The sequence below is a fragment of the Scyliorhinus canicula genome, chromosome 2 (genome assembly GCF_902713615.1).
Source record: "Scyliorhinus canicula chromosome 2, sScyCan1.1, whole genome shotgun sequence".
Lineage (NCBI taxonomy): Eukaryota > Metazoa > Chordata > Chondrichthyes > Carcharhiniformes > Scyliorhinidae > Scyliorhinus > Scyliorhinus canicula.
Window position 1 is genome coordinate 48,407,343 of NC_052147.1, and position 18,222 is coordinate 48,425,564.

At 40.2% G+C, this 18,222-nt stretch overlaps 1 protein-coding gene across 8 annotated transcripts in view; it reads left to right on the forward strand.

Moving 5' to 3' along the window:
* Positions 1-18,222, forward strand: part of klc1a (kinesin light chain 1a) — a 149,142-nt gene that overhangs the window by 54,339 nt on the left and 76,581 nt on the right. For 5 of the 8 annotated variants that reach the window (XM_038777675.1, XM_038777692.1, XM_038777712.1 and 2 more), the window contains exons 9-13: positions 11,467-11,566; positions 11,991-12,043; positions 12,606-12,673; positions 14,875-14,983; positions 15,702-15,863. In XM_038777675.1, coding sequence (XP_038633603.1) covers positions 11,467-11,566; positions 11,991-12,043; positions 12,606-12,673; positions 14,875-14,983; positions 15,702-15,863 — 492 coding nt within the window. The remainder of the gene's footprint in view (positions 1-11,466; positions 11,567-11,990; positions 12,044-12,605; positions 12,674-14,874; positions 14,984-15,701; positions 15,864-18,222) is intronic. The other 3 variants (XM_038777684.1, XM_038777721.1, XM_038777736.1) reach the window with 1 other exon arrangement.

Genomic DNA, 18,222 nt, shown 5'->3' on the forward strand with positions numbered 1-18,222 from the left:
GGGTTAGTTTGGGGGATTTTCTGTACTTTTGGAGCCCATTTGTAGGGGTTAAAAGGCCTTAGTCGATGTCGATAGACGAGAGCCAACTTTTGTGTGACTGCTCATTATGTGTCTGCCACCGGAAGTCGCATTTCTTCTGCTTCCCGCATGTGGCTTTGTTTTAAAATTTTCTCCCTCTTTATCAGCGTTTTCAAGCAACGAACAGTTTTGAAATAACTTATTTTTCCACAGTTATGACACACTGCCTCTCCTTCTAGACATTCTTGCTTGTCTGGTTTGTTCTCACCATACCAAACGCATTTCAAAATGGTGGTTGGCACACTTTTCCCTGTTTTGGTGAGTATAGGCTTTGACATGCTGTCTTTTAAAAAAAATAAATTTAGATTACCCAATTATTTTTTCCAATTAAGGAGCAATTTAGTGTGGCCAATCCACCTACTCTGCACATTTTTGGGTTGTGGGGGCGAAACCCACGCAGACACGGGGAGAATGTGCAAACTCCACACGGACAGTGACCCAGAGCCGGGATCGAACCTGGGACCTCAGCGCCGTGAGACAGCTGTGCTAACCACTAGGCCACCGTGCTGCCCTATGCTGTCTTTCTCTTTTATGGCTTACAAACTGGTCTCACTCACTCTCCTCCATGCGACCTCTCCTTCCCTGTGAACAAACGCCTGATTCTATTTCCTGAGTTCCGTTGATTTCCCACCTACAGTGCTTTCACTTGTGCAAAGAACAAAGAAAATTACAGCACAGGAACAGGCCCTTCGGCCCTCCCAGCCTGCGTCGATCCAGATCCTTTATCTAAACCTGTTTCCTATTTTCCAAGGTCTACTTCCCTCTGTTGCCGCCCGTTCATATACCTGTCTAGATGCCTCTTAAATTATGCTATCGTGCCCGCCTCTACCACCTCCGCTGGTAAAGCGTTCCAGGCACCCACCACCCTCTGCGTAAAAAACTTTCCACGCACATCTCCCTTAAACTTTCCCCCTCTCACCTTGAAATCGTGACCCCTTGTAACTGACGCCCCCACTCTTGAAAAAACTTGTTGCTATCCACCCTGTCCATACCTCTCATAATTTTGTATACCTCAATCAGGTCCCCCCTCAACCTCCGTCTTTCCAATGAAAACAATCCTAATCTACTCAACCTTTCTTCATAGCTAGCACCCTCCATACCAGGCAACGTCCTGGTGAACCTTCTCTGCACCCTCTCCAAATCATCCTCATCCTTCTGGTAATGTGGTGACCAGAACTGCACGCAGTATTCCAAATGTGGCCTAACCAAAGTTCTATACAACTGTAACATGACCTGCCTACTCTTGTACTCAATACCCCGTCCGATGAAGGCAAACATGCTGTATGCCTTCTTGACCACTCTATCAACCTGCGTTGCCACCTTCAGGGTACAATGGACCTGAACTCCCAGATCTCTCTGTACATCAATTTTCCCCAGGACCCTTCCATTTACCATATAGTCCGCTCTTGAATTTGATCTTCCAAAATGCATCACCTCACATTTGCCTGGATTGAACACCATCTGCCATTTCTCTGCCCAACTCTCCAATCTATCTATATTTTGTTGTATTCTGTGACAGTCCTCCTCACTATCTGCAACTCCACCAATCTTAGTATCATCTGCAAACTTGCTCATCAGACCACCTACACCTTCCTCCAGGTCATTTTATATAGATCACAAACAACAGTGGTCCGAGCACGGATGCCTGTGGAACACCACTAGTCACCCTTCTCCATTTTGAGACACTCCCTTCCACCACTACTCTCTGTCTCCTGTTGCCCAGCCAGTTCTTTATCCATCTAGCTAGTACACCCTGAACCCCATACGACTTCACTTTTGCCATCAACCTGCCATGGGAAACCTTATCAAACGCCTTACTAAAGTCCATGTATATGACATCTACAGCCCTTCCCTCATCAATTAACTTTGTCACTTCCTCAAAGAATTCTATTAGGTTTGTAAGACATGACCTTCCTTGCACAAAACCATGCTGCCTATCACTGATAAGTCTATTTTCTTCCAGATGTGAATAGATCCTATCCCTCAGTATCTTCTCCAACAGTTTGCCTACCACTGACGTCAAGCTCACAGGTCTATAATTCCCTGGATTTTCCCTGCTACCCTTCTTAAACAAAGGGACAACATTAGCAATTCTCCAGTCCTCCGGGACCTCACCCGTGCCCAAGGATGCTGCAAAGATATCTGTTAAGGCCCCAGCTATTTTGACCCTCGCTTCCCTCAGTAACCTGGGATAGATCCCATCCGGTCCTGGGGACTTGTCCACCTTAATGTCTTTTAGAATACCCAAAACTTCCCCTTTCCGTATGACAACTTGACCTAGAGTATTTAAACATCCATCCCTAGCCTCAACATCCGTCTTGTCCCTCTCCTTTGTGAATACCGATGCAAAGTACTCATTAAGAATCTCACCCATTTCCTCTGAGTCCACGCATAAATTCCCTCTCTTGCCTTTGAGTGGGCCAATCCTTTCCCTAGTTACCCTCTTGCTCCTTACATACGAATAAAAGGCTTTGGGATTTTCCTTAACCCTGTTAGCCAAAGATATTTCATGACCCCTTTTAGCCCTTTTTATTGCGCGTTTGAGATTCGTCCTACTTTCCCGATATTCCCCCAAAGCTTCATCAGTTTTGAGTCGCCTCGATCTTATATATGCTTCCTTTTTCATCTTAGCTAGTCTCACAATTTCACCCGTCATCCATGGTTCCCTAATCTTGCCATTTCTATCTCTCATTTTCACAGGAACATGTCTGTCCTGCACTCTAATCAACCTTTCCTTAAAAGACTCCCACATTTCAAATGTGGATTTACCGTTAAACAGCTGCTCCCAATCCACATTCCCTAGCTCCTGCCGAATTTTGTTATACTCTGCCTTTCCCCAATTTAGCACTCTTCCTTTCGGACCACTCTTGTCCTTGTCCATGAGTATTCTAAAACTTACGGAATTGTGATCGCTATTCCCAAAGTAATCACCGACTGAAACATCAACCACCTGGCCGGGATCATTCCCCAATACCAGGTCCAGTATGGCCCCTTCCCGAGTTGGACTATTTACATACTGCTCTAAAAAACTCTCCTGGATGCTCCTTACAAACTCTGCTCCATCTACGCCTCCAACACTACACGAATCCCATTCAATGTTGGAGAAGTTAAAATCTCCCATCACAACCACCCTATTGCTCCTACATTTTTCTATAATCTGTCTGCATATTTGTACCTCTACTTCATGCTCACTTTTGGGAGGCCTGTAGTAAAATCCCAACAATGTTACTGCACCCTTCCTATTTCTTAAATCCTCACTTGTCTGTAATAGATCTGATAACACTTTGTCTATGGACCTCGACTGATTCTGCCCCGAATTAGCTCATCCACTTATCCTTTTAAGATTACATAATTGTATAATTGTAGTCCCCTGTAAGGCAATGGCAAATATTGGTGAACAAATGCGTGCTTTTGTCTGACTTTTGCCGTCTTTTATTAAATTCTGACTGACACAGAAATAAGAGTCGAAATCTTGCAGGCTTTCTTCACAAGTTGAAGTCTCATTAACCCCCTGCCTTCCTGCATAGAAACACAGAAGATAGGAGCAGGATGGAGGCCATTCAGTCCTTCGAGCCTGTTCTGCCATTTGTCACGATCGTGGCTGATCATCCAACTCAATAACCTAAACCTGCTTTATCCCCATAACCTTTGATCCCATTCGCCTCAAGTGTCATAGCTAGCCGCCTCCTGAATGTATTTAATGTCTTAGCCGCAACTGCTTCCTGTGGTAATGAATTCCACAGTCTCTCCATTCTTTTGGTGAAGAAATGTCTTATCACTGTCCTAAATATCTTACCCCGAATCCTCAGACTGTGACTTTTGGTTCTGGACACACTCACCATTGGGGACATCCTCCCTGCATCCACCCTATCCAGTCCTGTTACAATTATAGAGACTTATAAAATTCTAACCGCATCCCTGCTCCTGTACTCGAAACCTCTCACAATGAAAGCCAACATACCATTAGCCTATTTACCACCTGCTGCACCTGCATGCTTACCTTCAGCGACTGGTGCATAAGGATACCCAGGTCCAGCTGGACACTCCCCTCTCCCAATTTACGGCCATTCAGGTTGTAATCTACCTTGTTTTTGCTTCCAAAGTAAATAACCTCACATTTATCCAAATTATATTGCATCTGCCATTGATTTGCCCACTCACCCAACCTGTCCAGATCATGCCGAAGGATCTCTGCATCCTCGTCAAAACGTTCACCCTCCCATTCAACTTGGTATCATCTGTAAACTTTGAGATGTTGCATTTTGTTCCCTCGTCCAAATCATTAATATATATTGTGAATAGGTGCGGCAACCCACTAGTTACTGACTGCCAATTTGAAAAGGACCCGTTAATTCCTACTCTTTGTTTCCTTTCTGCCAACCAGTTTTCTATCCATCTCAATACATATCTCCCAATCCCATGTGCTTTAATTTTACATGATAATATCTTATGCGGGACTTTGTCAAACGCTTTCTGAATGTCCAAATATACCACATCGACTGGCTCCTCCTTGTCAACTCTATAGTTACATCTTTAAAGAATTGCAAAAATTTGTCAAGCATGATTTCCCCTTCATCCATGCTGACTGTGACTGATCCTGCCACTGCTTTCTAAATTTTCCGTTATAAAGTCCTTGATAATGGATTTGAAAATTTTCCCCACTGCTGAAGTTAGACTTCCTGATCTATAATTCCTTGTTTTCTCTCTCCCTATCTTTTTGAATATTGGAGTGACATTAGCTACCCTCCAATCTGCAGGGACTGCTCCAGAGTCTATAGAATCCCGGATGTTGACCACCAATGCATCCACTATTTCTTGAGTCACTTCCTTAAGTACTCTGGGATGTAGATTATCAGGTCCTGGGGATTTATCAGCCTTCAATTCCATCAATTTCCCCAGCACCATTTCTCTACTAATATTGATCTCCCTCAATTCTTCCCTCACTAAATCTTGCATTCTCCAACATTTCTGGTATCTGATTTGTGTCCTCTTTTGTGAAGACAGAACCAAAGTAAGTATTCAGTTGCTCAGCATTTCTTTGTCCCCTATTATATGGGCACATGGACAGCAGTAAATTGATGGGTGTAGGTTAGGTTGATCTTGGATTAGGATAAATGGTCGGCACAACATCGTGGGCCGTAGGGCCTGTACTGTGCTGTACTGATCTATGTTCTGTACATTCCCCCATTTCTGTCTGTAGGGGACCTACATTCGTCTTCACCAATCTCTTTCTCTTCACGTACTTATAGAAACTCTTAGTGGTAGTTTTCCCTGCAAACTTACTTTGTACTGTATTTTCCCCTTCTTAATCAATCCCTTGGTCTTTTTTTTGCTGAATTCTATACTGCTCCCAATCCTTAGCCCTATTATTTTTCTCGGCCAATCTGTATGCTTCTTCAGATACTATCTCCAATTTCCTTTGTAAGCCATGGATTGGCCCTCTTGCCCCAGGTATAAATAGTTGTTGCAGTTCCTCCATGCATTCCTTGAATGTTTGCCATTGCCTACCCACTGTCATCCCTTGAAGTAACACTTCCCCAATCTATCTCACCTCGTATCTTCATAGTTTCCTTTATTAAGGTTCAGCACCCTAGTCTCCGAATCGCTACTTCACTCTCCAATCTTGATAACAAATTCTATCACATATGGTCGATCTTCCCCAGCTAGATTGGTAATGATTCCCTTCTCATTACACAGTACCCACTCTAAGATGGCCTGCTCCCCAGTTGGTTCCTCAACATATTGGTCAAGAAAACCATCCCGTATGCACTCCAGGAATTCCTCCTCCATGTTACTGTGGCTAATTTGATTTGCTCAATCTATGTGTAGATTAAAATCATCCATGATCGCAGATATTTACTTATCATATGCATCTCTAATTTTGTGTTTAATACCATTCCCAACATCCCCACTGCAGTCTGGGGGTCTATATATGTCGCCCACTAGTGATTTTTGGCCCTTAGTATTTCTCAACTCTATCCATACAGACTCCTCATTGTCAGAGCTAATTAATATCCTTTCTCACTATTGTAATTAATTTCTTCTTTAATCAGCAATGCCACTCCACCACCGTTTCCTTTTTGCCTGTCCTTCCTAAATACTGAATACCCTGGGACAGTCAGTTGTCATCCCTGGTCACCCTGCAGCCATGTCTCCGTAATCCCACTTATATTGTACCCGTTTAAATCTATCTGTGCAATTGGTTCATCCACTTTATTGGAAATGCTCCGCGCATTAAGGCACAAAGTCTTTAAACTTGTCTTTTAAAAAACATTTAGCGTGCGTAATTAATTTTTTTGCAATTAAGAGGCAGTTTAGCGTGGCCAATCCGCCTACCCTGCATATCTTTGGGTTGTGGGGGTGAAACCCACGCAAACACTGGGAGAATGTGCAAACTCCACACTGACAGCGACCCAGAACCGGGATCGAACCTGGGACCCCGGTGCCATGAGGCAGCAATGCTAACCACTGCGCCACCGTGCCGCCTAAACTTGTCTTTTTGACATTATTTGTCTTGCTCCCAATACTTTTCACTACAGCCGTTTGAATTTTGTCCTTGGTTTCTCTTCCTATCACTTTTCTTTCTAACGTTTGTTTCTGTCCTTGCTCCCTCCTTCTCTTACTCCTTACATAGGTTCCCATCCCCCGGCATATGAGTTTAAACCCTCCCCAACCGCTCTAGTAAACACTCCCCCAAGGACATCAGTCCCAGTCCTGCCCAAGTGTAACCCTTCCAATTTGTACAGGTCCCACCTCTCCAGAACTGGTTCCAATGCCCCAGGAATCTGAAACCCTCCCCCGACACCAACTCTTCAGCCACGTATTTATCCGATAGATCCTGTCATTTCTACTCTGAATAGCATGTGGCACCAGTAGTAATCCTGAGATCACTATCTTCGAGGTCTGATTTCTTAACCTCCTTCCTAGCTCCCTGTATTCTGCTTTTAGGACCTCATCCCTGTTTTTAATCTATGTTGTTTGTACCAATGTGTACCACGACCACTGGCTGTTCACCGTCTCCCCTCCAGAATGTCCTGTACCTGCTCCATCAATGATTGACTCTACTGCATACAGTAGTACACTGACCTGATCCCTTTGATATTTTTTGTGTAATCCTTGAGCAGTTCTGTACTTTGTGAACCAGTTGTCCCAGTTTTGGGCCTGCTGCGAGCTGTATGCGCTGAAATGGTTCCGAAAAGTGGAACCACATTAGCAGTTCTCTGGTACCTTCCCTGTAGCCAGGAAGGAATTAAAAATTTGAGTCAGAGCCCCTGTAATTTCTTCCCTTGCCTCCCACAGCAGCCTGGGATATAACGCATCTGGAACTGGGGATTTGCTCTATACTCTGAATAAAAAGATAGTAGACGCAGAAAGCTAGCTGGTAATATAAAAACAGGTAGTAAAGGGTTCTACAAGTATTTGAATAGAATAAGAGTAACTAAAGCTAGTGTTGACCCCTAGAGAGAGTCTGGGGAATTGATGATGGAAAACAGAAATGGCGGAGGTTGTTGAACGGGTATGTTGTCTATCCTCACGCTCAAGACTTAGAAAATTTCCCAAAGACTTTTGAACGTGTACAGCTATTGGAGAGGGATGAATTTAATAAAATCATCACCACCAGGAAACGGGTGTTGTTGCTCATTGTGTTCTCTCTTTAATTGGCTCTGTTTAAGGCGGTTAATATGGTCGCCTTCCTTAATTCTAATTATGTTTGCTCAAGAGTCACCAGGTATCTTTCGATACCGCCACAAGGTTCAAAACCGAATACTGATCAAAGACTCGATACACCAGTTAGTAAGTTCGAAATCAATGCTCATTTATTTACACACAGTCAAATGTACTCATGCACAAAACTCTACCAACTAAACTATCACTACTACTAAAGCCTATACTTAGCTTCGGGCGCCCACTCAGTCAGAGGAACAATGGCCGTTGTCCGGTTCTGAGGCTGCTGGGGTCGAGCTGTTACGGAATAGTAGCTAGGAGCGTCTGTCTCGTAGCGTGCGTTGACTTTGGACTTGCTTGTTCTGGTGTAGCTGCTAGGCAGGTCTCTCCTCGCTGAGAGCCAAGGCCAAGAGAGCGATTCTCTCTTGGGGGCCGCTTCTTCTACTCAAAAGGGGCTTTGCATGCTTTTGGGCAGGCCTTGAACTTGGTCCCAATTAATTGGACCGTATCTTGATCATCGGTATCGATTTCCTCCAATAAAGGGGTGGGTGCCCTGATTGCTGGGCGGGTCCTAGGTGGCCGTTGGCCTGCTTTGTTCTCGTCTCTTCTGGCGCCGGGATGTCTGCTTTAGTATCGTTTACCTAAATGTTACTCTTTTGTCCCTGGAGATGGCTCATTAGTGTGGTAATGGCTTTGCAGTATCGGTCTTGTCTGGGAGCTACAGCTCCAATCAATAGACAAACCTTGCACCTGCTTGCTTTCTCAGCATTGTCCATTTTCCCTGCATTCTTTGCAAAATGTCCATTTTGTAATCGGGACGTGGCCACCACAGGTGGCTATAGTGTGAAGAAAACAATTAGACCTAAAGGCTACCAAGTGTCCAGGAGTAGATGGCTTACACCGTAGGATTTTAACATGTTGCACATATAACAGTGCATTGTGTATAATCTTCTAAAATTCCTTGGATTCTGGAAAAGCTCCTAAAGATGGGGAAATATGTAATGTAACACCTCTATTCAAGAAATGATAGAAGAAAGCAGGTACCTATAGGCCAGTTAGCCTGATCTGTCATAAGGAATGTGCTAGAATCCATTATTAAGGAGGTTATAGCAGGATATCTTGATAATCATGATTTGAACAGGCAGAACCAACATGGCTTTGTGAATAGGAAATAGTGTTTCAACTAATGAGTTGTTAGCGGGAGAGAATCTCGAAGAAATTGGATTGGATTTGTTTATTGTCATGTGTACCGAGGTACAGTGAAAAGTGTTTTTCTGCGAGCAGCTCAAACAGATCATTTAGTACATGAAAAGAGAAGAAAAAGAAAATACATAAAAAGGGCAACACATAGACACCGGCATTGGGTGGAGCATAAGGAGTGTAGTATTTATCAGATCAGTCCATAAGAGGGTCATTTAGGAATCTGGTAACAGCGGGGAAGGAGCTGTTTTTGAATCTGTTTGTGCGTGTTCTCAGACTTTCGTATCGCCTGCCCGATGGAAGAAGAGTGAGTGAGCCGGGAGGGAGGGGTCTTTGATTATGCTGCTTTTCCCAGGCAGCGGGAGGTGTAGTTAGAGTCAATGGATGGGAGGCAGGTTTGTGCGATGGACTGACGTGTTCACGATTTTCTGAAGTAATCAGAGAATTTTAGAAATCCCTCAACGCTCAGGGTTGGTCCTCGCATCAAACGATTTATTACACTGGCGGGGAGATGGCTTCTGTTAAAGCCAATGCCTCTCTCCACCGAACAAAGAAAATGCATCCGTTCTTGTACATTTTTCAAAACATCTACACAACCCTACGGCTGGACCTTGTCCAATAATATTGATTATAGATTACATACATTAGTTATATATCCAATGAAATTTGGCATTATGTAAGATGGGTTGGTTCATGATCAGCCCATGACTTCGTGGACACTACTCGTGTTACCTTGTTAAAATTATCTTCTCCGTCTCCATCTTGGGTCTACAGGGTCTACAATACTCCTTGTTCTGTGGTCCTTGTTATTACTTTGTGAATGCCTCCCTTAATTCCACATGTCTGTTTTCCATTTAAGACCCTAGATCATCTGCTCATATCAGCCACTATTATCTCCCTGAACGTTCCTTCTGTCTGTAATTGTTTCTGTTGTTTATACCAGCTTGTGACTCACCCAGCTAATTATGTTCAGAAATGTGACCAACTCCGCTAACAGCAATTTTGTGTTTTTAGTATTCTGGACATGGCTGTTAACATACTGGAGTCTTTCTGGTTATATAGTGATCCTTGGGATATAAAATTACACATGTTCAGGTTTATACAATATCTATTCCTACAAATATGCCTCTGTACAGGCACCTAAGCCAGGGTACCCTTTATCTAAAACCTTTTCTCTGAATCTACTTTCAATAAGTTTTTTGACAAAGTAACATTTAAGGTGGATAAAGGGGAACTGGCAGATGTGTACTTGGTTTCCAAAATATATTTGGCAAGGTGCCACATCATGCATTACTACACAAGATAAGAGCACGTGGTGTAGGGGATAACATTAGCAAGAATAAATGGGTCTTTTTCGGTTGGCAAGCTATATCTAGTGGAGCGCCACAGGGATCAGTGTTGAGTCTTTAACTGTTTAAAAATCGATGTCAATGACTTGGATAAATGGAGCAAATGTCACTAAATTTGCTGATGCACCAAGATTGGTAAGAAAGTAAGTAGCCAACAGGAAGTGGAGAGTCTGCAAAGTGATACAATAAGAGGAAGGGCAAAATTTGACCAATTAGAGTATAGTGTGGGTAAATGTGAACTTGTTCACTTTGGCAGGAAGGATAGAAAAGCAGTAATATATTTAAATGGAGAAAGATTGCAGTACTCGGTGGTACAGAGAGGAGGAGTTGGTATGGAGGTACAGCAAGTGATTAGGAAGGTAAATGGAATGTTACAAGAGGAATGGAAGATAGAAAGAAGTAGGGACGTTTTACTACAGCTGTATTGGGCCTGGTAAGACCACACCTGGAGTAGTGTTGAGTAGTTTTGGTCTCATTTAAAAAAAAATTACATAAGTGGTTTAGAAGTTCAGAGAATATTCACTAGGCTTGTTTACTGGACACATTCCTGGGATGAAGGAGTTGCCTTATGAAGGAAATTTAAACAGGTTAGGTCTGTTTGCATTGTTCAAACAAATGAAAGGTGATCTTATTGAAGCATATAAGATCCTGAGGGGACTTGATAGGGTGGATACCTGGATTTTGTGAGATTGCTTAGCTTTGTCTATTACTTGCTGCTTATGCTGTTTGGCATGCAAGTAGTCTTGTGTTGTAGCTTCAGCAGGTTGACACCACATTTTTCGGTTAGCCTGATGTTGCTCCTGGCATGCCCTCCTGCACCCTTCATTGAACCAGGGTTGATCCCTTGGCTTGGTGGTAATGGTAGAGTGGAGGATATGCTGGGTGTGGTTACAGATTGTGGTTGTGTAAAATTCTGCTGCTGCTGATGGCCCACAGCACCTCATGGATGCCCAGTCTTGAGTTTCTAGATCCGTTTTAAATCTATTCCATTTAGCATGGTGGTAGTGCCACACAACACAATGGAGGGTATCCTCACTGTTTTCATATTTTTAACTTAGTTACTTAGCCAATATATTAATTTTTTGATGTAAGTTGCACTACATCAAGCATTTGGGCTGCAAATGTGTTTCTTGAATAAAATAACATTCTAATAACATGTTTTTTCTCTTTCTAGGCTTCTTGCTACCTAAAGCAAGGCAAGTTCAAACAAGCAGAAACATTATACAAAGAAATTCTCACTCGTGCTCATGAGAGGGAGTTTGGTTGTGTGGATGGTGAGTAGATGATTTTTATTTTTATTCTGATGAGCAGAATTTTACTGTTATCTGTTACAAAGGTCAGCATGGCCTGGGTTTTGATTTTTCTTGCTTTCTTCCCCATTCACTCTATTTTTGCTGCTTGTGGAAAAATTACGTGGTGGATTTCCAGGCTTGAGTGGTCGTGGAACAACAAAAATATGGCTGGAAGCACATGGATATTACATTCAGACCTTATATGAACTTACATTTTGATACTTTATTTTAAACCTTTTCCTGCTTTCTCCTTATTTGAAGTGTTAAATTCATGTTTAATTTTTGAAATACTTTTAAGAAAATTGACCAATGTGAAAGAAAGACCAAGTTATCGAAAATATGAAAAAAGCCTACTATTTGTGAACTTCCTTCCCATTGTAAAAATGGCTTAATTTTCCTTCCCTAGATGAAAATAAGCCTATTTGGATGCATGCAGAAGAAAGAGAGGAACAATGCAAGGTAAGCGTATCTTGGTTGACAAGTAACTATGTCAATGTGTTCAGTGTTGTTGCAGAAAATGCTTTAGTCTGCTTCAGATGGATCAAAAAATAAATGCATAAAAATCATTCTGTAATGTTGTAAATGTATAAAAATGCTGCATGACTTAAACTTTTCTTTCTTAAAGTAAAAGTTGTAAAGCATTTTGATGTCTTAATATTATGTGCACCATCTGCGATCAAGAGGACATGCAGCTTGCTTCCTATAAATTCACCCATAATGTTGATGGACAGGTTTTCCTAAAGTGGCTTGAGTGCATGACTCCTATTTCCCTCTTTTCCTTTGGAATGTGTGACAAGACATTGAGAGTTTCTGTGGATGTGCTGGGTGATATCTGAAACATGAATTGAGGAGCTTTTATTCTAGTCTTCTACTTTAGAGCATCTGAGCTCTTAACAAGCAGAAGATTCTGAAATAATACATTTCCATATCAAGCGTTCTAGATTTTTCTTTTTCTTAAGTCTCATTTTCATTTATAAGCCTGGTGCATATATTGCATGCATTACATTTTGTATTCTATTAGGGAAAACCAAAAGATGGCACCACATTTGGCGAGTATGGAGGCTGGTACAAGGCATGCAAAGTCGACAGGTATGTTTCCACTATGATAAATGCAGGAATTTCAGATATATTGTGTTATATGTAGTTGGTACAGTAAGGGTTAAAACCCTGGGTTAGTGATTGTAAGACTGATGCATTAGTGTTTTTAAAATCTTGGTTTGTAGGTAACCAGGTTTTGTGGCTTCAAGAAGTGCGATTAAAGCATCACAAAAGTTTGGGCTAATTGACTTTTGTTTATGTTAAGAAGGTTCTCTGGGGACTAGATAATCGGAGACATTGTGTTCAACTTGGTGAGATGAGGTAGTGAGATGGGAGAAGCCAGGAGCTGAAGCAGTCAGATGTTGAGATTTCAGTTTAGTTTTAGATTGGGATGTAAGCAGCAAACAAGCAGCTGTTCTCAATACAGTTCTCAGACTATCAGTTTCTTTCCAAACAGTTCAGTTAAATGTTTGACTGGGGACAGACCAGAAGCAGCTGATCTCAGACAGTAAGCTAATGATTTGCCGTTGTACAGGATAGACAGTTTAAACAGTAAGTCGAGACGGGCAAGAACTTGCAAGCTGGTTCCTGAAGGATATTGCTTTCTTAATGTGGTTTATCCAAGACGCCTATTTACAGCAAGTATTCCTGAGTCTGCTTAACTGTATTTAAAAGTGGATTTTAGTTTCAGATGCGTGTTTGAGTTGATATAAAGATAGCAGTTAATGGGTTATTGTGTGATTGTATTGATAAACATTGTTTAACTGGTAATTGAAAGCTATTTGTATTTATAATGTGAAAGTTATTAATGCTGTCTTAGTATAATGTTTGTTTTGATATCCCATATCCCTACTTGTGCGTGAAATCACTCCTGGAGTGAAGTATCATTCCTCACAGTTTTACAAATTAAATAAAACATTGATGTTTTTGTCAGGTATCCTAGCAACTGTTGGGGTTTAATCCGGTAATACCACATTCTTATTTTTTAAAAACCTGATGTAAACAGGAGAACATACCAGGAGCCATGCACCCTTTCCTATGCCTTATGTTCTTGCTGACCATTGCTTATTGGTCAATTACTCAATTTAATGATTTTAATGCAGCAGTAACCCCTGAATGAATCAAGTGCAGTTTTACATCAATGGACTGGAATGCAATGATTTAAACCATCCATGACTTTCTCTTCTGGCTGGTATTTTTAGAATCCCAGTAAAAGAGCTCTCATAAAATCGTTAGATATTGGACTGAATTTCCCCCCAAAAATGTCAGGTTTTGACTGTGAACTAGCATGTTTAGGCGAAGGCTGTAATGAAGGCAGGAGCTGAATGGCCTTGGCAGAACCCAAATTGAGTGTTGGTAAGCAGGTTATTGCTGCAAGTGTTGCTTGATAGGGCTATCAATTACACTTTCCATCACTGCTGATTGAGGGGGGACTCATCACTGCTGATCGAGGGGAGACTGACAGGACAGTAATTGGCCAGGTTGGATTTGTGCTGCTTTTTGTGGACAGGACATTGATGATCTCATACATGAGTTGAAAGTGACCTCTAGTTTATGAAGGCTAAAGGTAGGAATCTGACATAGCATGCCTTTGAATGATCCAGTATCGAGGTAACAAAGGCATGGATGAGGAATTCAGTGGCAGATGAATTGAGGCAGGGTGAACATCATTGACCTTGCTGGTTGAGTTGCTATGTGATTGGATGCACTTGAGTCAATATGATAAAGATTGCAAACCGTCTCAGACAGTTGCCATTGAGAGTGGTGGAGTTTGCAATGGACACCAAAGACATTGGCTTCAGTTTCCCCAATATTTAGTTGGAGAAAATTTCTGATTGTCAGTGTGTCAAACAAGCAACCTGACATGTTGGAGGCAGCGTAGAGGTCGACTGTGGTGGTGAGTTACTGCTAAGCGTTGTCGCGTACATGTTTTTGGATGATGTCGCTGAGGGGCAGTTTGTAGAATAGAAATAGAAGTCTAGGAATAGATCCTTGGGGATTTGAGCTAATGGAAGAAAAGCCATTGTAGGTTTTTCTCCAGCTACAATTGGATACATAAGAATGGAATCAGGCTAGCTGCATGGATACAATCTTTTGATTCCGATTTGGGATTAAATTCCACAGTGATTTCCATTTCAAGAATCTTTGTGTGTATTTGATCCAATTTAAAGGGAAAAATGCCTCAAAATACTTGCACTACAGATTTGGCTATTTTTGTTTCAAAAATTTACTTTATTCTCCACTTCAAACAGTCCGACAGTGACAACGACATTGAAGAACCTTGGAGCACTTTATAAACGTCAGGGCAAGTTTGAAGCAGCTGAAACATTGGAAGAAGCAGCTCTGAGATCTCGTAAACAAGTAAGCTTGGCTGCATTGCTGTATTTATTACTTTGGGTACAGAATTAAGTCAAAGTGTGGGCGGAAAGGAGGTGAATTTTTAAAATTCCAAGCTGTTGCACATTTTTATATCAGGTTGCTTGTTTGACACACTGACAACCAGAAAGTTTTTAGTGATACAAAAACCATAAAGTTAAATGCCAAGGAATTTAGAATATATCATTATTGACTCAATACTAGGAATTAATACACAGTACAAATTATAATAATTATTATAGTGCATATGGGTACACAGCAGTTTGAGATTAGAATAAAATATAGCTACTTATTCTTTCACTGTCACTGGGTAAAAATCTTGGAACTCCCTTCCTAACAGCATGTGGGTGTATCTGTACCATATGGACTGCAGCATTTCAAGAAGGCTCATCGATATCATCTCAAGGTCAATTTCAGATGAGAAATAAATGCTGGGTTAGTCAGCGCAATCCAAATCTCACAAATGAATAAATTGAAATGAATCACACATCATAAAAAAATATTGTTTGAATGGTCATTACATTAAGCTCTGTGTATTTTTATATGGCTTTTCTAGTGAAAACCATGTATTTCCATTAAATATATTCTGAAATGATTTCTAGCCTGCTTGAATAAAGTTAGTTATATTTTTATTTTGATATTACATTTGTGTTTACATGTTTGAATTATGAAAATAATTAAAATGAATATCTTTGGTACACAGGGCCTGGATAATATCCATAAAAAAAGAGTAGCTGAAGTACTTAATGATCCTGAAAGCATAGAAAAAAGAAGAAGCCGTGAAAGTCTAAATGCTGATGTGGTAAAATATGAGAGTGGTCCTGATGGTGGCGAGGAAGTGAGTATGGGCGTAGAGTGGAATGGGGTAAGTACAGTACACAGTCCACAGATCTGCAGTTACTAGTACCCGAGTAATGGTCAAAAATAAATGTTTTCTTTGATTAAATTAACACTATCAGGTTTCAGTATTTAGATTGCAGTCTTAATGTTTAATATTTGTTTGACAATGACTAATGCAGAGTAAATGAACATAGAGTAGGTTTCTCATTTCAAAACACTGATTGAGCTTTTTCAAATTAAAATTACTTCTATGTTCTGAAAATGGGCTGATATTGCAAATTATTTCATTCCTAAGCAACCGTTGCATAATAACACACTGCGCACACACACTTGTTGACAAAATAGAATGTTATTAGAAAATGGGAATTTCACTTAAGGGTTTCACTTGAATACTTTATTTTAATTTAAGCTATTAGTAATTGAACTTAAAATTACTACAGAGTGGTTATTTACATGGAGGAATTTCACTTCAAAAGGTCTCTGCATGTAAGTAAAATTCTAATTAATAATCACCAGTTTCGATTTTTTTTTAATTCATACACTGAAAGACAATTTTCTTAAATAATTCTGTGGAAAGCTAAATTGCAGGAAATAAATTTGATAAATCTATTAATTTTGATTTAGATTTTATTATATGTTCGTACAAGAATGCAAAAATAGGATAGATTAACCATAGCCATAAATTGCTATGCAGTTCTCCAGTTGCGAGTCCTGAACTGCCTTCTGTGATCCTAAGGGTTACAGAATAAATTGAATTCTGAGTTCTCAGATCTTCTAATGGCCAGCTCTGGGGCTGTCTTGGCTGGACTTATGCAGAACTAGGAAATTGGGAGGGAAAAGCTTGATAAAGTTATTTTGAAATAGCTTGTTTACCCTAACATTGAGATGTAAAATGAGAAAAGGCCATTTGATTTGCAGCATTAGTTCTGAGAATGCATTGATGCTGCAGGCACTCCCATGCTTGTTTACTAGTAACGTGAACATGCCTCAAAATCCTTGAGGGTTGCTAACCCTTGTAGCTTAAGTATTTTACGCCTGAAATTCCTGACAAACCACTTTTGGCTTGTGAGCGCATTGAAAAACTTTTATTATAGCACTAAATTTCATTGAGTTTCTAACTTTTCTTAATACTGTATGGGTAAATAATATTTTGATGGATTTTTGTGCACATAATTGTGCATGGATTTATGAATGAGAAAGGAATAATCTTTCATGGCCTGGATTTCATATCTTACAGAAATATAAAATTGAAATACCAAACTAAGATAGTATGTGACATGAAAGATAGGGCAGCAGACAGGATTTGTATTTAATTTTACATTGGAGACATTTTCCTTATTTACCATTTCATAAAATGGAGTATTCCACTTATTGTGGCCAATTACAATATAAAATATTCTTTGCATGAGAATAAACTAAATTTGGCAAAATGCACTCCCAACTAAAATTAGATAATCTTGATGCAGAAATTGAGTAGTGTGTTATTTAGCACCGTACATTATCAACTGCTATATTTTGCTTCTGCTTTTGATAGATATTGTATGTGAGCCTTGTGATGGTTAAGATGGTGCTGTTGCTTAGAAACTTATTGCCATGAGAACTAGTCAGAATTGTATTTTGGCTAATCAATGTCTTTTCCTTTTGAATTCCAATGAGGAAATACAGATACTAGAGGTTTATCTTTTGTAAATTATGTAGTTTATGTTGGTACTGTGTACTGTACAGCTCTCTATATTTCTCTTGTATTTGGCATGCTCACTTTTTCAAATATATAATCACCTTGGTCTAATTTTTGTGTGAACACTGAAGGTTTGTACGTAATTTATTTTTGCTTGTACATTTTTATATTTTAAATTGTACATTATGACTAACACTATTTCTGGGTCATATCTCTCGTCATATTGGCGGCTAGAAATACCTTTCAGAGCAAGATTGATTCTTTTCATCCACTATAATTTACTAACAATGAAATAAATGACTAATTGACTAATGCTATCCCCTACATCTGAAGGTTTCATTCAATTTAGCCCTGTCTCTCTGCTTTCATTTTAAAACTTGTTGGCTTCACTTATGATTTGACTATCTCAAAAGACTAAATTCAGTCTTAAGTGTAACTATGCCAGTATATGAACTACATAATTTACTTTTGGTTGCTGTTTTGACTTTATCTTTCGAGAAGAAGGTTACCTAATCCAGACAAATTGGCACAATTAAGTTTAGAACTTGTCACGTTTTCCCTTCAAAAAAAATTAACAAAAATGTTTAAATTTAATTTGTGTACATTTTAATTTTTATTCTGATTATTCACATCTTGTGAATTCACACAATTTAAGGTATTTTGTTTCAAATTTTACTTTGTGCTAACATTCTTCACATGCGCAGAA